The sequence below is a fragment of the Macaca mulatta genome, chromosome 17 (genome assembly GCF_049350105.2).
Source record: "Macaca mulatta isolate MMU2019108-1 chromosome 17, T2T-MMU8v2.0, whole genome shotgun sequence".
NCBI classification, from domain to species: Eukaryota; Metazoa; Chordata; class Mammalia; order Primates; family Cercopithecidae; genus Macaca; species Macaca mulatta.
The window spans coordinates 7,916,051-7,937,073 of NC_133422.1; the positions used below are offsets into that span (position 1 = coordinate 7,916,051).

Sequence of the window (21,023 nt, forward strand, 5' to 3'; positions counted from 1 at the left end):
AGACAGCTGGGTCTGCAAACCTTTTTCATCATTTTCCCCAACAGTTAAAAGAAATTAAAAGCTCAACAGGTCTCCTTGTAAACTATATCAATTAACAAACACACTATGTCCATTATCAAATATAGTAGAAAATGTAGGAAAATAGAAAAATATAGGAAAATAGAAACGTCTAAGCCACGGGGAAAATGTTTCTGTAAATGAATGATTCTAATGTTTTCATGAGCGCCCACTTTGCAGAGCACCGCCAGCTGCCGGTTCAGGGGTGTGCAGCAAACTCAGCTGAGAGACAAAATTGGAATGAAAGCAGGTGCTCGCGGGTACCTGGCCTCTCCTCTTAGGGCTGTCAGCCAGGCCAATCACGGCCCCCGGCTGAACCACGTGGGGCCCCGCGGAGCCTATGGCGCGGCGGCCGGCCCGCCGGTCCCCGCAGGCTGTGGGTTGCCTCCGAGATCAGTGCGGTGCTGTCAAAGCGAGCAGGGGTGGCGCCGGGAGTGGGAACGCCGCACAGTGCCAAGTCCTCGGCCCCAGCTCCCGACTCCCGGCTCTCGGTGCCCAAGCCCGGGCCGTAGCCATGAACGGCGAGGAGCAGTACTACGCGGCCACGCAGCTTTACAAGGACCCATGCGCGTTCCAGCGAGGCCCAGCGCCGGAGTTCAGCGCCAGCCCCCCTGCGTGCCTGTACATGGGCCGCCAGCCCCCGCCGCCGCCGCCACCCCCGTTCCCCGGTGCCCTGGGCGCGCTGGAGCAGGGCAGCCCCCCGGACATCTCCCCGTACGAGGTGCCCCCGCTCGCCGACGACCCCGCGGTGGCGCACCTCCACCACCACCTCCCGGCTCAGCTCGCGCTCCCCCATCCGCCCTCCGGGCCCTTCCCGGAGGGAGCCGAGCCGGGCGTCCTGGAGGAGCCCAACCGCGTCCAACTGCCTTTCCCATGGATGAAGTCTACCAAAGCTCACGCGTGGAAAGGCCAGTGGGCAGGTAAGCCTGGCTCCCCACCCCTTTCTCCTTTCCGGTTCTCACCCGGCCGCCCTACCTCCAAGAGCTCCCAGGAGCCTTCTCTCTGTTCCCGGCACCTTGGATTATCCCAGGTCGGACTAAACTACATCGGGGAGTTAACGAGGCCATCCCTCACAGCAGCGCTTCTCTGGTCCAGTTTGAAGCATCTTTCCCACCCTACTCTCCTGGGAGCGTAAACTCCTTCCTTCCCTGTACACGGAGCCCATCTTCGCCCCAGGAGCCCGCGCCCCCAGCGCCATCCCTAGAGAGCTAAGGCTGAGTCCAGCTCAGGGCTTCGGACACTATAGATCCTCCTCGAGCAGGGGACCCGGGAACCCAGGACTCCTTGGTAGTGCACGTCGAGGAAGCCGAGTAGGGACAAGGGTGCCTCTGACCCAGGCCCCAGATCGCCTTCGGAGCCCCGGATCCTCTCACTTCCCGCACTTCGTTAAGGAAGGGCAGGCATCTAGGGGCGCCAGGTAGGTGCAGAAAGGCAGGGAGGGAAAGGAAACTGTACCCAATCCCATAGTGTCCGGCTTCCCTGGTTGGGGAAACAGGATGGGAGTAAAGAGGAAGGGGCTGGGGCAAGGCACCGCGAGGCTGAAGGCCGGCCTCTCTACGTCAGAGTCTGGCGGCTAGGAGAGCAATCTGAGAAGCGAATTCGTTTTTCACCAACCGAAAGCAATTGAAGCTGTCTCCCCGCGCTGCTTCCCAGGAAGTAATTCTGCAAGAGATGGGCTCTCCCTGCCTAGCCAGTGGGGAGGCGAGAGGCCTGGTGCCTGCGGCCCTCGGGGCAGGCGGAGAACAGAAGGTCTTTCCCGGAGCCGGGAGCCGGAGGCACAGAGTAGCCCCCGGGTCCTTCGCGGCCCCGCTCGGGCGGCGAGTTCCGGCGCGGCCTGTGTGGTCTCCGCTACACACTGTCATCGCTGCCGTGCCGCAGCCACTTCTGGTCACACCTGCACCGTAAATAGTTGCCTTTTCCTTTCAACTGGCAGCCGGGAGTAGGGGGAACAGCTCGAGCCGGCGTCCCCCGGCGCACCCCGAGAATCCTCAGCGCCCATCTGCGGGGTCTGGCCAGCCCTGCCTGACACTGAGCCCAGCTGCAGACAGGCCTGGCTTTGTGCGGGAGAGGGAGGGGGACCCCAGCTCGCCCGGGGTCCGCGGGACGTTCCCCTTCCTCGTTCACTTTCTCGCTAAGGCGAAGGTCCTGAAGCAGGACGAGGGCTGAACTGCGCTGCAGTCGTCCTCACCTCCAGCGAAACCCACTTGACAGGGGCGCCAGAAGCTGCCGCGGCGCCTCTGCGAACTTACCCAGCTCGCGCGGCCCTGGCGAAAGGCCTTGACGTCTCCGGAAATGCGGGGTTCTTAGGAGGCGGGAGGACAGTCCCTTGAACAAAGGTAGGGGGCTCCCATTCCCCAACCAATTCCCTTCCAGGGCTGCCTGCCCTCCAGGCCTCTCTTCTGGCCTCCTAGGCCCTCGGAGCTCCTGCTCTCCCGGCCTGGGCCTTCCTCAGGAAATGGGCGACAGCTGGTCTCCGAAAGAGGTTTTGTGAGGTGGAGTAACGTCCTTATCCCAACCCAAGCGGGGATACCTCTGCTCTGGAGGACTTGGGCTTAGGCTGATCCCAAGAAGCCAGAAAGTAAAAACAGAAGGCAAATCAGCAGACTTGGCGTGGGTTCGGGGGACCCAAGTAGGGCGACAATCTCGGGCTCGAGTTGGCCCCAGGCCTTTGCTGGCGCCCTCTAACCCGCTGCACGCTCGACTCTCGGGGAAGGAGCTGACCTCCCCTCTCTTCCCCAGGAAGCCGTCTCTGGGGCCGGCTGCTATCCCCGGGTTCCTCTAGGGGAAACTTTCGATGGAGCCGGAATTCAAAAATTGCAAACCCACCTGCCCCTGGGAAGAGCGAAGTGACAAAAGGGCTCTCACTGGCAGTACGAATCTGAATGCTAATGACAACAGAGGTTTTGAAACACATTGACCCCCAAATGCTTCAGCAGCACTGGCCAGCTGGCACCTAAACTGCCTCGCCCTGCGCCTTGGGGAAGGGCCCAGGCTCGGCGCCCTTGACTTTTTCCCACCATCCTCAACCTCCACCCCTGCCACAGGCACAGGCCCCCCGGGAGTAGTGCACCCCGGGCAGTCTCTCCCTGAGCAGTCTCTGACAGGGCCTTCACCAAGCCCGCAGCCTAAAGCAGGAACCCAGAGACGTGTGGGTTTAATGTAAAAACTTTAGAGAGCCTTTCAAAATGTTTATTGAAGGCCCGCCTCGCTTCTCTCCCAGGCCTGGGATGCCAGGTAGATTCGGGGATGCCCCCAGCGAGTAGGACTCTCCCTGGACTAGGGTCTGAGCCTCTGCTTCAGCTTCCGGCGCCTTTTCTCGACCTGGGGGGAAACCCAGTAGGGTTCCATCGCGAAATTAACCCGCCCCCAACGCACACACACTCGCCTTTCAATTCCTAAGGCTTAGCCAACATTCACAGGAGAAATGTCCGCGGCCTTTGCTCTAAAACAAGTCTCTCCCCGGAGCTTTGGTGGAATTTCCCGCGTCAGCATCCACAGTCCGGGTGCAGTCAGTATTTTGCACAGAAAAGAAAATATTGGGACCTGGCTGAGCGCAGGGGCAGTGAATGTGGGTCTCCAACCTCCTTGTCCAGGGCGTCCTGTTGCATCTTGGAGACACAGGAGGCTTGTTTCTGCACCACTGCCCCCTCCTCCGTGGGGCTGTCGGTTCGGCAGCTGGGCTAGGGCCCCTGTGTCTCCCCTCAACACCTCTGAGGGCATTTGGGATCCAGGGCGTAGAGTCTGGAGCTGCCAGAGTTCTGCTGTAGCCAACGTGACCCCTAGAACAATATGCTCTTCACTTCGAGGGCAGAAGTCTCGCTGAAGTTAAAACAAGTATGGAGAATTTGCTGGCTGTCAGGTTGTGACTAATTACGATATAATATATAGAGAGGAAATACATGGTCCCATATAACAAAATGTATCACAGTCTCCATTAGCACAAAGATTTTCAAACTGCAGGTTGCACCCATTCGCAGGTCATAAAATCAATTTACTAGGTTGAGATTAGTATTTTTTAAACGAAATAGCAGATAGTGGGGGGAAAAGTAGATAGCATCATAAGTGGTAAACGTTTGTTTTACGTTCTTAAGATTTGTCCATATAACTGACTACAATGTCCGTGTGTGAACTACACAACGATCTGAAATGTATTTCTTACATTTGTGGATCACCGTCAGGAGGTTTTTTTAAGCCCTGAATTAAGGGCGTTTTATTGTTTTGGTAGGATCCAGTCGGTTTAACTATCTATTACCTACATTTAAATCAACATCAATCAGTTGATTAACACCGATTAAACGAGCGCATTCAAGGACCACTCATTGGCTGAGCCAAGCCTAGGCTCACGGCAAGAGCCGACTCGGGTTTGGCCTCCAATAAAAAGGCTTCCTTTACTAGGGAAGGGCTTCGCGCGTCTACACTAGGCGCTGAAATGGGATGCTCCGTGGATCCGGCGGGAGCAACTGGTAGCGCTAGGACTCCCTGATCCCCTTGAAGGGGCTGGGCTGCGTGGGTGGGGACTGTGCGGGGCTCCGGGGGCCACACTCACGCCCTGTGTCGCCCGCAGGCGGCGCCTACGCGGCGGAGCCGGAGGAGAACAAGCGGACGCGCACGGCCTACACGCGCGCACAGCTGCTAGAGCTGGAGAAGGAGTTCCTATTCAACAAGTACATCTCACGGCCGCGCCGGGTGGAGCTGGCTGTGATGTTGAACTTGACCGAGAGACACATCAAGATCTGGTTCCAAAACCGCCGCATGAAGTGGAAAAAGGAGGAGGACAAGAAGCGCGGCGGCGGGACAGCGGTCGGGGGTGGCGGGGTCGCGGAGCCTGAGCAGGACTGCGCCGTGACCTCCGGCGAGGAGCTTCTGCCGCCGCCGCCGCCCCCCGGAGGTGCTGTGCCGCCCGCTGCCCCAGTTGCCGCCCGAGAGGGCCGCCTGCCACCTGGCCTTAGCGCGTCGCCACAGCCCTCCAGCGTCGCGCCTCGGCGGCCACAGGAACCACGGTGAGAGGCAGGAACTGCTCCTGGCTGAGCGGCATCAACCACTCGCCGAGGAGGAGCAGAGGGCCTAGGAGGACCCCGGGCGTGGACCACCCGCCCTGGCAGTTGAATGGGTCGGCAATTGCGGGGGCCCACCTTAGACCAAAGGGGAAAACCCGCTCTCTCAGGCGCATGTGCTAATTGGGGCCCCGCGGGTAGATGCTGGCAGGCCTTCCGAAAGAAAAAGAGCCATTGGTTTCTGTAGTATTGGGGCCCTCTTTTAGTGATACAGGATTGGCGTTGTTTGTGGCTGTTGCACACATCCCTGCCCGCCCACAGCACTCCACCTTGGAACCTGTTTAGAGAAGCCGACTCTTCAAAGACAATGGAAACTGTACCGTACACATTGGAAGTCTCCCCAGTACACAGCAGGGGAGCTGGACCGAATGCCTTAATCTGCCCATAAACAAAGTCATTCTTACTCGGGCGACCACTTTAAGTTTAGAAATAATTGAATGGAAATGTTTGAGTTTTCAAAGATCCCGTGAAATTGATGCCAGTGGAATACAGTGAGTCCTCCTCTTCCTCCTCCTCCTCCTCTTCTTCCCCCTCCTCTTCCTGCTGCTCTCCTTTCCTTTCCTCCCCCTCCTCCTCCTCTCCCTCCTCTTCCTCCTCCTCTCCCTCCTCTTCCTCCTCCTTTTTCTTCCTAATCTCTTTCTCCTCCTCCTCCTTCTGCCTCCCCTTCTCATCCCTCCTCTTCCTGTTCTCTAGCTGCACACTTCTCTGCTGCACATCTTACAACTTGCACCCCTTTCTTCTGAGGAAGAGAACATCTTGCAAGGCAGGGCGAACAGCGACAGGGCTGGCTTAGGAGCAGTACAAGAGTCCCTGTGCCCCAGTTCCACACTGCTGGCAGGGAAGGCAAGGGGAGACAGGCCTGGATCTGGGGATGAGGGAGAAAGATGGACCCCTGGGTGACCACTAAACCAAAGATATTTGGAACTTTCTATTTAGGATGTGGATGTAATTCCTGTTTCAAGGTAGAGGCTGTGCTGAAGACAAGCACAGTGGCCTGGCATGCTTTGGAAACAAACTATTCACGCGCCAGTATGACTTTCACATCTTTAGAAATTATGAAAACGTATGTCATTGGAAGGTTTGGAAACCCAGTTATCTTATTTAACATTTTAAAATTACGAAACAGTTCTTTACAAACAGGTCTGTGCATCCCAGGTCTGTCTTCTTTTCAAGGTCTGGGTCTTGTTTTCAGGTTATGTTTGTGGGAAATGCTTAATAAATACGGATAATATGGGAAGAGATGAAAACTGATTCTCCTCACTTTGTTTCAAAGCTTTCTGGCAGTGGGATGATTCGGATTCACTTTTAAGATTAAATTAGCAGGTTTCTTGTTTTGTTTTTGTTTTTGTTTTGACAGGGTCTCATTCTGTCGTTCCCGGGTTCCTCTTTTTTTCAGGGATTCTCCTACCTCAACCTGCTGAGTAGCTGGGATTACGGGCTCACACCACCACGCCCGGCTAATTTTTGTATTTTTAGTAGAGACGGTTTCGCCATGATGGCCAGGCTGATCAGCGTCTATTTATTTTCAGCACTAATCAGGGAAAACCAGGTAATTAAGAAATTGTACACTTGAGTTTTGAGTTGGAGCACCCTGTAAGGGGATGAATTTCCAGTTTTGTTTTATTTTTAATTTAAGAATGTCTTCTCAAGCTGACTTTCTCAGGCAACAGAACCTAGAGCGTGGGAGACAGTTCGGAGTACCCCTGGCCAATATTGCATCCTGGCGGAGTCAAGCGCCGCCCACCTGACGCCTCAGTGCTGCCAGTGGTGAAACCCACCACTGGCTCCCACCGTGGTCGGGTCTCCTCTTTCCTCCCAAAGCTGAGGACGCAGGCGAGGCCGTTTTCCGTGACCCTTCCAAAAGAAGCGTTGTTTTGGATGAGTCTCCGTACCCGGAGACCGAGGGCCAAAAGTGTCTTATGTTAGAGGCAAAGATGACCGGATTTAGAGGGCTTCCAACCCCTAGGACCACTCTGCTCTTCCCTGCACGAAGCTCTCAGGTGGGCGCCTGAGCCCGACAGTGCACCCGACGGCCGTCCCCGGCGCTCCCTGGGTTCAATACCAGTACCTCACTCCCAGGAGTCGCTGCTTTTCTTTCACTTTTTGCAAAGATAGACGCTGTTTGTTGTTGCCGTTTTGTTTTGTTTCATTGGAGAGAGAAATCGAGTCCCTCGGGATAAAAGTAAGTCCCCCGGATCAGAAAGAGGAACTTGCTTATCGCTGAGCGTGCTCTTTCCCTGCAGTTCTCCACGCCCGCCTGGGCTCTGGGGTGGGGCAAATCTGCGCTCGCATCCCAGGTCCCTCAAATATTGGTCCAGCCCGTAGTCCTGATAAAATGATTCCAGGTCAGTGACTCAGTTTCCTCATCCAGAGAGTGGAGGCAAATGCTACTTCATGGAGTTGCTGTGAGGTTTAAACCAAAAAAAAAAAAAAAAAAAAAAAGTAAAATGCTAATTCGGCAATTAGGAATCCCTCCACAAATAGTAGCTATTGTTTTATGGCTGTCATCGTTTATGTTTTATGGAAGCTGCTGTTTCTAAAGTCCCCCACCAGTCCCCCAGCAGCCCCTCTCCTCTGGCAAGTCCCCACACTGTCGCTGCAGATAGGAATTTTGTTCCTCTTCCCACTGATCTTTGCCGAACACTGCCTAGTTTCAGGACGCCCTTCCTCGTAAATAAACTCACTAGGTTTTCCACAGCAAACTTCACCAGGCAAAGAACTGAAGCTCCGCGACCAGTTAGTTGGTGGAGGCGCAGAAACTTGTCCTCGGACCCCGCGCAGAAGCCGTCGCCCTCTCCGAGGCTCCGTACCCGACTTGGCTCTGCGAATTGGGCCAGCCGCTGCTTCTCCGCAAGGCCCGAGGGTTCGCCAAGGAGAGGAGAAGAGGCACAGGCCGCCCGAGACTGGTCTTTGGGCAGCCGAGGGCGCGGGGTGACTCAGGCAGGCGTGCGACCTCCGACTGCCCAGGGTTGGGCCCGGGATAAGAGCTTTGCTTGAAAGTTCTCTGGGTGGCAGAGACTCGGGCAACCGGAGCCTGTGCCTCCCGCGGAGAAGAGCTCGGACTCCAGAGGTCGCGCCGCCTTGGGCTTGAATTCAGTCCTTCCTTACTGCCCGTGGCTTTGCTTACATCATTTAACTCTCAGTTTCCTCGTCCATACAGTGGGCTCATAAGGAGGCGGTAAGGAGATGACGATGTCTTTGAAGAGTTTGGGACAGGGCCTGGTGTAGCCTCCCGGACGCCTGGTGGGGGTGGAGGAGGTGATGCGTTGTTGACAGGAGAAACCGACCTCCCAGGGGGGCCCAGGGAGGCAGCGGAGAGCGAAGTCCTGCTGGGCGGAGAGACCTCGAGGAGAGTACCGGGAGAGGAATGAACGCCGCGGACCGCCCCTCTGGGTTCCACCCGACCCTTGGAGGCGGGACGGTGGGCTCTGTCCCGACCCCTCAGGCAGCTGGACCGATACCTCCTGGATCAGACCCCACAGGCAGACTCGCGTGGGGCCCGAAGTGTGTAGCTCAAACTCTGAGCGGCCACCCTCAGCCAACGGGCCAGTGGATGCGAATCGAGGACCTTGAGGGGAGGGGGCGCTCAGAGCTGCATGCCTGTGCACGGTGCCGGGCTCTCCAGAATGAGGGAACCATAAGGAGATCTCCAAGGAAGCCGAAAAAAGCAGCCAGTTGGGCTTCGGGAAAGCCTTTCCCCAAAGGAAGTGATCTGGTCCCAGAACTCCAGGGTTGACCCCAGTACCTGACTTCTCCGGGAGCTGTCAGCCTCCCTCTGTTCTTCGGGCTTGGCGTACTCCTTTCATAATGGACAGACACCAGTGGCCTTCAAAAGGTCGGGGGTAGGGGAACGGAGGAAGTGGCCTTGGGTGCAGAGGAAGAGCAGAGCTCCTGCCAACGCTGAACGCAGTTAGCCCTGCGCAAGTGCGCGCTGGCTCAGCATATGCGCTCCAGAGCCGGCAGGACCGCCCGACCCTGCTCACCCCGAGGAGAAATCCAAGAGCGCAGCCACCTGCCCCTCCATGCCCCAAAGACCGTCCAAGCTGGAGCCACCAGCCCTCCATTCCTCTTCGATTCTTCAACCCCAAGGTAAGGTAAGTTCACCCAGCGCCGCCCAGCGATGCGCGCGATCCGCCGGCGGATCACGCGCGGAGCCCCTACCGAGAGCTCCATGCGCGCCCCCAACTCGCGGATCGCGTTGCTAGCTCTGTCCAAGCTGCTGAGGCCCACGATTTGGAAAATCCGGCACCAGTTTCTCACCATACACCGTCACGTGGAAACCACTGAAAATGGGAACCCGGGTGGAGTATCTGGGAGCGCACGCTTGTCCAGGGGGGCCTGAGCTATGGGACTTTCTCCAGGTCCCTCTGTTTCCTGCCGGCGTAGGAAACTCGTAGTGTCGGATCTCATAGTGACAAAAGATAGTGCATGGGAAACAAACAAAAAACGCCTCTCCTTTTCTTCTGCAATGTAGTTTTTCCTGTAGGTGGGCTAACATAGTACTTGAAGAAGTTCTCACCTTGAAAAGTTAAATCCATACCATACAGTATCTGACAGTCGGTGATGATTTCGGGTCATGCATATTGTTTTTAACAGGGCTGATGTCCATAAATAACTTGTTCTTCACTCCAGCACTGGGGCCTGAACGCATTCAGCAACATATGTTGGGTTCCTGCTTTGTTGCGGCATGGCTGGAAGCCTCACAGTGCTTGCCCTGGAAGCACAGTTTTTACAAGACAAATCACCATCTTCCCACTTGATGGTCAATACCGTCATGGAGATTGAATTGATTATCAGTGACTGAATTTACCAGAGTAAATAGAAGTCACTATGATTCCCCAAAATGAATGTCTCCTTTTGAACAAGAGTTGTTTTGATTTCTTAATTTTGGCCTCCTTAGTCTAGCACTGCCATCCTCTCCTTGAACCAGTTCAGTTCAATGCATTTAAGTTTGACTGAAATTTAAGTATTGTACTTTCCTTTTCAAACTGGTGAAATCTACCTGTTCTATTTCCATCCCCCCACTACCCATTCTCTCTCTCATTCTCTCTCTCTCTCTCTCTGTGTGTGTGTGTAGGTGTGGTTTGTGTCTGAGGGTGAGTCTCCCCATCTTTGTGTTTCTGAGGATGCCTGTGTAACCTATGTGCCTATGTGTGTTTGTGTGCATGGGTTTAGGATGGTCTTATGTGGGTTGCCATGGTGACAATGATCAGGTGTATCTGGGGACCAAGGAAATCTTCCTATATACATTTTATTTTATTTACTTATTTATTAATTTTTGCGACAGAGTCTCACTCTGCCGCCCAGGCTGGAGTGCAGTGATGTGATCTCCGGTCACTACAACCTCCGCCTCCCAGGTTCAAATGATTCTCTTGCCTCAGCTTCCCGGGTAGCTGGGATTACAGGCACCAGCCATCAATTTTTGTATTTCAGCCTGGTGAATTTTCGTATTTTAATACAGACGGGGTTTCGACACGTTGGCCAGGCTGGTCTTGAACTCCTGACCTCAAGTGATCCACCCACCTTGGCCTCCCAAAGTGCTGGGATTACAGCACAGCCATCTCACAGGTGTCTGATGGCATTGCTGATGATGAAAACTGTCCGCTCAGGTTACTGTCTCAATTCTTTGGGTTGACACAACGTTTGAAGGCAAGAAGTGCTGTCTTTAGAATAACACAAAGTTGAAACTTTGGTAGAAGCTGACAGATTGCTAAAATACTACCATAAGGAACTTTAAAATCTTCTCTTTCTAAAAAAGAAGTTCACAACTAAAGTATTTCGTGACCTCAACAAATTTACCTATAAAGCCTCCTGAAAATTAAGTATTTACAAATGTCAGGAGAAGGAAATTCTGGGTTGATACTGAATCAAGCTTTACTCCAACCCAGCTCTGACAGGCTAGATGTGGGAGCAATAAACCTGATGGAAAACTGAGGCAGGGCAGCAGGAAGCAGAAGGCCTCCTTGCAAAAGAAATGGGAATGATGCAGCCTCTTATCTGGCAGTCAGCCTTCAGGAAATTGCTTCCCATGGTCAGCTTGAGCAGTGCGAAGAGACTGGCAGGAAACACTGGGTAGGAAGGGGAGGTCAAGGTCTGCAGATAATAGCAGCTACAAATACATGATTTCAGAGTGAAAGTGTCTGGCTGAAAGGGATGAGGCTTATAGGCTACCTAGTGATAACCTGTCAATACCAGCTTCCAATATTAAAATGTGGTATATTTACACATCTGTAAGATGGAATGCACATGATAAAATTATATTCCTTCCAGGTGCAGTGGCTCACACCTGTAATCCTAGCACTTTGGGAGGCCAAGGCGGGCGGATCACCTGAGGTCGGGAGTTGGAGACCAACCTGACCAAAACGGAGAAACCCCGTCTCTACTAAAAATACAAAATTAGCCGGGCATGGTGGCACATGCCTGTAATCCCAGCTACTCAGGAGGCTGAGGCAGGAGAATCGCTTGAACCTGGGAGGCAGAGGTTGCAGTGAGCCAAGATTGCACCATTGCACTCCAGCCTGGGCTACAAGAGTGAAACTCTACCTCAAAAAAAAAAAAAAAAAAAAATTATATTCCTGATGTTTCATTAAAATTATTTCCTCTGTAAATGAGATCCCATGGCTTTTGAAAGCATAAATAGCTCTAACTTTAAGTAGTATTCTATCATTCAACTTTAGATTGAACACCTTGGAGTCCTTCCCTGAACATAGAGCATATAGAAACCTTAAATATATGCCATATTATCAGCACGCATTCAAGATAGTCGTCTATATTGTGGAATACTCTGAAATCTCACTTCTAATGATAATTACACATCTAAAAAGTGTAAAGAAGCTGATCTGATCACCACACATAATATGGAGTAAAACATCACTATGTACCCCATGTATATGTACAAGTACTATTTGTCAATTCAAAAAAAATTACGTGTAGCAATATTTTTGCTGTTAATTATTTACGTCATTGAATAAATTCTCTCTCTCCTCTTTCAGAATTCTCAATGAACCTGATTTCCAAAGGTATAACATTTTGAAGTCATTTCTCTTATTTACATATGCTCTAGAAAATTCAGAAGTTCCACACTTCTAAATATGTCTGGAAATACTGCTAATTTGAAATCGACATATTACATGGAATTATTTCCACTTCATAGTTCTAGAAACAAACAAAAAAATGTACAAAATAAGGCCAGGCGCGGTGGCTCATGCCTGTAATCCCAGCACTTTGGGAGGCCGAGGTGAGTGGATCACAAGGTCAGGAGTTTGAGACCAGCCTGGCCAATATGGTGAAACTCTGAAACCCTGTCTCTACTAAAAGTACAAAAATTAGCCAGGCCTAGTGGCAGGTGCCTGTAGTCCCAGCTACTTGGGAGGCTGGGCAGGAGAATCACTTGAACCTGGGAGGCAGAGGTAGCAGTGAGCCAAGATCGTGCCACTGCACTCTAGCCTGGGCGACAGATTGAGACTGTGTCTCAAAAAAAAAAAAGGTACAAAATAGAGTTGGGCAAGGTGGCTAATGCCTGTAATCCTAGCACTCTGAAAGGCTGAGGAAAGAGGATTGCTTGAGCCTAGGAGTTTAGGACTATGATTGCAGTGACCTATGATTGCGCCACTGCACTCCAGCTTGGGTGACAGAGCAATACCTTGTCTCCAAATAAAGCATTTTTAAATGTTCAAAACAATCTCTAAGAAATAAAAAATTGGCCGGCACGGTGGCTAATGCCTGTAATCCTGGCACTCTGGGAGGCTGAGGTGGGCAGATCACTTGAGGGCAGGAGTTTGGGACCAGCCTGAGCAACATGGTGAAACCCTGTCTCTACTAAAAATACAAAAATTAGTCAGGCATGGTGGCGAGCACCTGTAGTCCCTGCTAGTAGGGAGGCTGAGGCAGGAGAGTCGCTTGAACCCAGAGTGGTTGCAGTGAGCCGAGATCGTACCACTGCACTCCAGCCTGGGCAACAAGAGCAGCACTCCATCTCAAAAAATAATAAATAAATAAATAAATAAATAAATAAATAAATAAATAGAAAATATTATATAACTGAATTTATTGCAATCAATGAATGCGTGGTTTATTTTTATTTAATATTAAAAGACTATGTTTCTAGGCCCTAAGGACAGGAGAGTGGATAATTTCTCCTGTGGATGATTGGACCTTTCCACAGAAACACAAACAGATTGTATAAAGCACAAGCCATTGTTCATGCTACCCTTTGTCCTCCAGTCCAGTGGAGGAAACAAAGAACAATCCCTGGCCAAATGCACAAATTGAAAGTGCTGTTTCTCACTACCTTGGGCGGGCTTTAGCTTCCGGTTTTGTGTTCCCTATTTACTGCCCTTCTGAACTAGGGCAAATAACTTGATCCATTTGAGCTTGTCTACTCCCCTGTGAATTAGGGATAATCCCATCTCATGTGACTACTGTGAGAGTTAAGTAAGATAAGGTATGTGAAGAGCACATACTTGGGTGTGTGGAAAGCTTTATTTTTATTTATTAGGTACAAGGTCTTACTCTGTTGCCCAGGCTTGAGTGCAGTGGTGTGGTCCTACGATCTTATGGTAGCCTCAAACTCCTGGGCTCAAAGCAATCTTCTCACCTCAGCCCCACATGTAACTGAGACCACAGGCACGTGCCACCAAGCCCAGCTAATTAAAAAAAAATTTTTTTTTTGGACATGGGCATCTTGCTAAGTTACCCAGGCTAGTCTCAAACTCCTGGGCTTGAGCAATTCCCTTGCCTTGGCCTCCTGTGGCTGGGATTGCAGGTGAGAGCCACGTCACCTGGCTGTGTGCCACCTCACCTGGCTGAGTGGAGCCCTTTAGAAGGATGTGGTTTTTCCAGAAGCTGAGGCCTTTCTTGCCCTACTAAATCACAGACAGCTCTTTGCTCAGTGGACCTCAGGGGAGGCAACAACTGCCACACCAATTAGATGTATGCCCTTTTCCCTGGAGCCCTGGAGTCCTCCCTCAGATGGGGACAACTAGGTCTTGTCCTGGCTCTTCACAAGAGAATGTCTGGACTGCAAAGTAACATTGAAGCTGACCAGGCATAAGCAAAAATAAACCACCACCTGTATAAAACACAGAGGCAAAAGCCGGCTGCACTGACTGAAGTTACACGTCAAACAGCATTGATACCCACATGCAATTAGCTTTACTTGTAAGGCACAAGCATTTCAGCCAATTTAAGGATAGTCTGATGACCAAAGATAGAAAGCCTCTTGACAAAGTAGAATATTTTAGGGATCTCTAGCCCCCGGCCCCAAAGAATAGGAGATTGTTCCAAGACCTTCTTAATAAATCATCTCCTTAGATGTTACTATATTGATGAGTGTTAACATATATATATATATAATATATATTTTATATATTTTATATAATATGTTGTATATTTTCAAACAGTAGGTTGCAACTGATTAGTCAATAAAGTCAGTTTAGCCAAGCGCAGTGGTTCACGCCTATCATCCCAGCACGTTGGGAGGCCGAGGCACTTAAGGTCAGGAGTTCGAGACCAGCCAGGCCAACATGGTGAAACCCCGGCTCTACAAAAAATACAAAAAAAATTACCTGGGCATAGTGGCACATACCTGTAATCCCAGACACTCGGGAGGCTGAGACAGGAGTTTTGCTTGAAACCAGAAAGTGAAGGTTGCAGTGAGCTGAGATCACTCCAGCCTGGGCAACACAGGGAGACCCCATCTCACAAAAAAAAAAAAAAAAAAAAAAAAAGTCAATTTAGTGGGTTGTTACCAGATTTTTATTTTTATATATATAATGTATATATGGAATCCAAGCTGCTTTGACTTTCTATTCTGCCATCCCTAAGTGTTGTGGACCTCCCTAGTCCCTTAGAGCACTCCAGCCAATACACTTACTTTCTCAGCTGCAGAGGAGAAGAGACAAATCAGAAGGATATGCATCTATGGTAGACAGAATAATGGCCCCTGAAAAATTGAAAGGTGTCCACATTGCAATTCCTGAAACCTGTGTCTGTGTGCCCTTACAGGGCAAAAGGGATTTTTGCAGATGTAATTAGATTAGATACTTAAAATAAAGAGCTTATTCTAGATTATCCTTGTAGGCCCTTCCTCTAAGTCAGTGTTTTTCAAACAGTAGGTTGCAACTAGATTAGTCAATGAAGTCAACTTAGCGGGTTATTACCAGATTTTTTTAAATTAGATAAAACATAGTAGAGAATATCAGAGTGCATTATACATAGTGAGGATAAACATTGCTTCATGTAACTTTTTTAGTTATACATGTATATGCCTAACAGATCAAAATATAAAATATATTTTGACTTTGTAACTTTGTTACAAAGTTTTGAAAACACTGCTTGGAATGGTATGATCTTCATTTTATCTGTGTTAACCATTTGGTTTTTTGTTTTGTTTTGTTTTGTTTTTAGTGCTCTATTCATCATATGCTTTTATTAGAAACCAACTCACATCTATTTTGGAGAGAGAAAGTTGAGCTAGGAGAGAGAGAGACTGAGGGCCAGGGTAAAACTCATGTTAAATACTTTTCAAATAAGGTATGATTGTTAAAGTCTTTTTTTTTTTTTTTTTTTTTTTTTTTTTTTGAGACAGAATCTCACTCTGTCACCACCTAGGCTGGAGTGCAGTGGTGCAATCTCAGCTCACTGCAGCCTCTGCCTCCCAGGGTTCAAGCGATTCACCTGCCTCAGCCTCCCGAATAGCTGGGACTACAGGCGCACGCCACCGCGCTCAGCTAATTTTTTGTATTTCAGTAGAGACGGGGTTTCACAGTGTTAGCCAGGATGGTCTCCATCTTCTGACCTCGTGATCTGCCTGCCTTGGCCTCCCAAAGTGCTGGGATTACAGGCGTGAGCTACCACGCCCAACCTGATTGTTAAACTCTTAATCTCAGCCTCAGAGTCAGTCTTCCACAGTATGCTTTGTGATGCTGGAGGTGGGCTGAGGCGCTGAAAATGACATTCTCCTTTGGCAACGGGCTATCGGTCAGGCTCTGCTACTCAGCACTGGCCAGGAGGGAGGCTTCAAGGTGCAAGGCCAGTGGAAGGACTTGTTTCTTTCTGCCTCCAGTTACTTCAGCTGTGAGCTAGGCCATGCTTCTCCTGGTAGTGGCAATTTATTCCATTAGCAGCAGTATTCCGGTTTGCAGTTTCTTCAGAATCAGCACTGCCTCAAAGATATCAACACCAGTTGGCCAGCAACCCCTTCTCACAGGTGTGAGTCCCAGCTCTGTGAAGCCCCTCCTTCAAGCTTCTTCATTTTCATATTTACAACCTCTTTATTTTATTGCCTCAGCCCTGGGGGGCTGGTAGCTGCATTTTGCAGTTACTCCCTGATGCCTTAGTACAAGCTTGTCCAGTCCCTGGCAGTGGCCACATGTGACCCAGGACAGCTTTGGATGTGGCCCAATAAAAATTCATAACTTTCTTATAACATTATGAGATTTTTCTGCAATTTTCTTTTTCAATTCATCAGCTTCATTAGTGTTAGTGTGTTTTATGTGTGACCCAGGACAATTATTCTTCTTCCAGTGTGGCCCAGGGAAGTCAAAAGATTGGACACCCTGCCTTAGTGCCTTTGACTGGAAGGGCCTATCAGCTTATACTTCCTATGTTTGCCTGCCTGCCTTTTTTTCTCCTGTCTTGGCTTCTCTTAAAACGTACTGAGTAGGGAGCCACGGTGGCTCAGGCCTGTTGTCCTGGCACATAAGGAGGCGAGGCTAGGCATTCCAGGCCAGCCTGGGCAACATAGAAACCTCTCATCTATATAACAATAATAATAATAATAAAATGTACTAAGTAACTATACTAGGGTCTGGACTAGGCTCTGGGTCCTCTGTAAACTCTGTTAAAACACAACCATGGAACCAATGAGTTTCATGTTCTCCATGAAACTTCCCAAACGTCCCAAGTACCCCCCTGTGGTGTCTTCCTTATAAGATGGCTGCCAATCAATCGTGCCTTTTGGTTTCCACACCTTTATGTCCTCCCGTCCCACATTGAATCTGGGCTGAGCCTGTGACTCACTTTAACTGCAGCAAAACTGATGCTGTGCCCCTTCCAGGCCGAACATCTTTTTTTTTTTCTTTTTTTGACACAAGGTCTCATTCTGTTGCCCAGGATAGAGTGCAGCTGTGCAATCCCAGTTCACTGAAGCCTTGACTTCCCTGGCTCAAGTGATCCTCCTATGTCAGCCTCCTAAGTAGCTGGGACCACAGGCACACACCAACATGCCCAGCTAATTTTTTTTTTCTTTTTTGTTGAGACAGGTTCTCACTATGTTGCCTAGACTGGTCTCAAACTCCTGAGCTCAAGCAATCCACCTGCCTCGGCCTTTCAAAGTGTTGGCATGACAGGTATGAGTCATTATGCCCAGCCTGAGCCTAAAATTGAAGAAGAGCTCATATCTTCCACATTTGTGCTTTGGGAATCCTGGACCACCACGTTAAAAAAAAATAGAAAAACCCAGCTGCCTTGCTGGAGAGACTATATCACGATGTCCTCACAGGAAGATACTGCGTGGAGAAAAGAAACCCTGAGAACACGTGAGAAGAGAGGCCCAGGCATCCCAGCATCTCAGTTGAGCTCCAGAAAATCCCAGCCCTAGTCATCATCTGACTGCAATGACATGAAGCCTGCAGAAGAACTGCCCAGCTGAACCCAGTTAATCTACAAAATGTGAGAGATAATTAACCCCTAAGTTTTGGAGGTGGTTTGCTATGCAGTAATAGATAACTGAAATGCCCCTTCCCCATTCTATGTTCTTACTCTTTAATCACATAGCACCTTGTCCATTTGTACTTCTCTTATATTCCTACTCAAGCTGCATTGTCTCTCTCCCCTAAGAAATGGTAAGTTTCTAAAGGGTGGTGATTGCATCTTTTTTTATTTTATCAGAAAAAGTTCAGTATAGAAAACAGAAACCACTCAAGGCATTTCCAGCAAAAGGAGATTAGGTATTTACAAGATTATTGAAAGGCACAGCACTAGGCTTTTGGCTTCAAGGTCATATCACCATGATTGTAATGCATAGGTCTAAAAATTGCTGGTACTACCACAGCTCTACCCTATATCCAAGAAAATGATGTCCAGACAGTGGAATGTGGATTTGGCCATGCAAATACATCTGCCAGAACCCGCCAGCCACTATGACAAGAACAATGACTTCCGTCTTCTTTCTGTCCTCCAGATATTGCATGAATTCATCTAATTGACAGAACCTTCATTGCACCTAGAAGTCTTGTTGCTAAAACATCTGGAAAAGCCAGGCATGGCAGCATATACCAGTAGTCCCAGCTACTCAGGAGGCTGAGGCAGGAGGATAACTGGAATCCAGGAGTTTGAGGCCATAGTGAGCTATGATCACACCACTACATTTCAGCCTGGGCAACATAGGGAGAACCTGTCTCAAAAAAAGAAAAGAAAGAAAGAAAGAAACCTTCTGGAAACTGTAGCTTTTAGCATTCCAGTTAATTCTATACAGGGGAGAATATAGATGGAGTTAGAAATGGATGATAAGGGCCAATTAACAGCCTGTAGTGCATTTCTGAATCCCTAGCCCTAACACAAGCTCTGATAAGTAGAAAGTCTGGTAGGCCTGTTGAATGAATTGATGAATGTACAAATTAATTTGTTATCCATCAGGCAGTGTCACATACAATTATAGTCCCCTCCTACGCTAGATGCTAGGAAGACAAAGGTGAATAAATGGTAAAGATATTTCCAAAAAGCAAAATCTAGAGATAGAGCTGAGTTGTGAGAGGAGTGGGATACAAGTATGAATTCTGTAAGATTCTCAGTGTTATCTGTGGAGCCCATATCTTTCGCTCTCTCATGAAAGTAAATAGACAAATACAGAATCCATTTCAGATGTTAACCTCTTCAACATGTTTTGCAAATGTAAGTTATTTCTCCCAGAAATAATAAGGCTGCTTTTCCAAGGTCAGCCCTGTAGCTGATTCAAGAACGCATTCCTAAAGCGTATGTAAAGAAAAGAACTCAGACACCATCTACATACTTGAGAACAGACACAACTAAGGCCATTTTGACAGGTAAATTCTATGGCTTCCCCTTGTTATTCACACATACTATTTATTTCCCCCAGCTATCACTTAAAACACTACATAGCTTTCAATCCTCAGTGATGAGAAAAAGTGGAATAGAGACCAGAAATAGGAACTTGAGAGTCCAGTGTTCTTTACTTAGGCCAGCAATTAACTTGTAAAGGTTGTTAGGATCTCATTGTCAGCTGTATTATTTTTGCCACTTATAAAACACAGGCATTATGTAAATAACCAAACAATGCTGATAGAGTACTGAGTCCTCATCACTACAGTTGTTCCTATCTGCTCTATACTAAATCTATGACAGGATTTGTGTAATTATAGGGCGTGTGCCCCGTACTAAGCATCTCCCCCACACAATCCATTTAGCCACTCATAAACAAAAGACTAGGATTTTTTAAAAAAAGAAATTAGTTGATCTTACTAGGGTTTGTGGAATGTTTTTTATTTGTTTCCATTCCTATTATTGAGATTTTGTGCTTTTTCAGACAGTTGCTTATAGTTTAAAAAAAAAAAAGACTAGACAAAGCTAGAACCAATCGTTAATAGTAGTAGTGAACTCTGGGGAGTGGAACTGGGTGTTCCTTTTATTTTACTTTATGTTCTGCCTTGTTTGTATTTTTCACAACGGGAATGTATTGATTTTAAAATTAAAAATAAACTTTGTAAATATTACCAGTGACTAACTTTGAGTAGAGGGATTACAGAAGATTTTTTTATTATTTTAATATTTATATTGAGAAAAATAAGCATTATTTAAAAGAACATCAACTACATTGTCACTTTTCCTGCAGAAAGCGTAACAAGTGTATCAAGTTACAAGTAGGTCTGGCTCTTGGAAGTCTGTGAACCCTTCTTCACCTCATTAATCATTGGCTGACCTATAGAGACTCAGCAACCAGAAATAAAGGCATGAGGTCACACTGCACAGGGCTTGGGAAGGCTGTCTGACCTCACATCCGTCAGGCCCTCAGACCTCACGGTTCAAGGTCAGACTGACTGGGAAGGGAGTGGGAGTCTTCCTGGGGTGTGGAGTGTGGACACCATCAGAACCGGGCTGAGGAATACCAGGTACTGCAGAGCAAGTGGCCGTTGTTAAGGGATCTTCATATGGTGTGATTCCTTATTGTGGCTTTCTGTTTGCTTTCACTCCATTAACTTGTGTAAGCTGCTTAGTATTTACCAAGCACTGTGCTCATGCTTGGTGGGGGATAGAAAGAGGCAAAATATAGGATCCCAGCCCCCAAGAAGTCTCTCATCAAAAGTAAAAATTAGACAGGTAGAAAAAATAAATTATAACACAGTCAGACAAGTGATATAACACAGGTTTATTCCTCTCAAGGAATGCAGAGGAAGGAAAAATCAAGCCTGAAGGATTCAGTGAGTCTTAGCAGAGTTTCTCTTACAGTAGACAGCCTGGGGGAAGGCGGCTGGGAGAGGGAGTTCCAGGCCCAGAGAACACCTGGGGCAAAGATGCAGAGGCAAGAAAGAGCACAAACAAGGCACCCATGCCTAATCCCTATGTTCCTTTTGAATTGTTGCTGTCAGATTACCACAAATGCCGTGGCTTAAAATGACACGGGGAGATTTAACCACGGAATGTGGCTATGTGGTGACGATGGGAGCAAGAGACTGTGGTGATGGATGGGAGGGAAGGCCATGAGCCAGGGTGTGCAGGCAGCCTTTAGAAGTTGGAAAGGGTGGCCAGGCATGCTGGCTCATGCCTATAATCCCAGCACTTTGGGAGGCCAAGATGGGTGGATCACCTGAGGTCAGGAGTTCAAGACTAGCCAGGCCAACATGATGAAACCCCGTCTCTTCTAAAAATACAAAAAATATTTATCTAGGCGTGGTG

At 49.0% G+C, this 21,023-nt stretch overlaps 1 protein-coding gene across 7 annotated transcripts; it reads left to right on the forward strand.

Annotated features, from left to right (window-relative positions):
* The first annotated feature begins 403 nt into the window (after positions 1-403).
* On the forward strand, positions 404-19,851 carry PDX1 (pancreatic and duodenal homeobox 1). Of its 7 annotated transcripts, none has more exons than XM_077974131.1 (4): positions 404-977; positions 4,622-12,130; positions 17,375-17,461; positions 17,614-19,851. In XM_077974131.1, exons 1-2 carry the CDS (start codon positions 572-574, stop codon positions 5,059-5,061), a joined length of 846 nt encoding a protein of 281 aa, XP_077830257.1. In that variant the 5' UTR covers positions 404-571; the 3' UTR covers positions 5,062-12,130; positions 17,375-17,461; positions 17,614-19,851. The 7 variants fall into 7 exon arrangements, with proteins under 7 accessions (XP_077830257.1, XP_077830256.1, XP_077830255.1 ...); XM_077974130.1 differs by having other exon boundaries at positions 4,622-9,205; XM_077974129.1 differs by having other exon boundaries at positions 4,622-9,200.
* Positions 19,852-21,023: the final 1,172 nt, after the last annotated feature.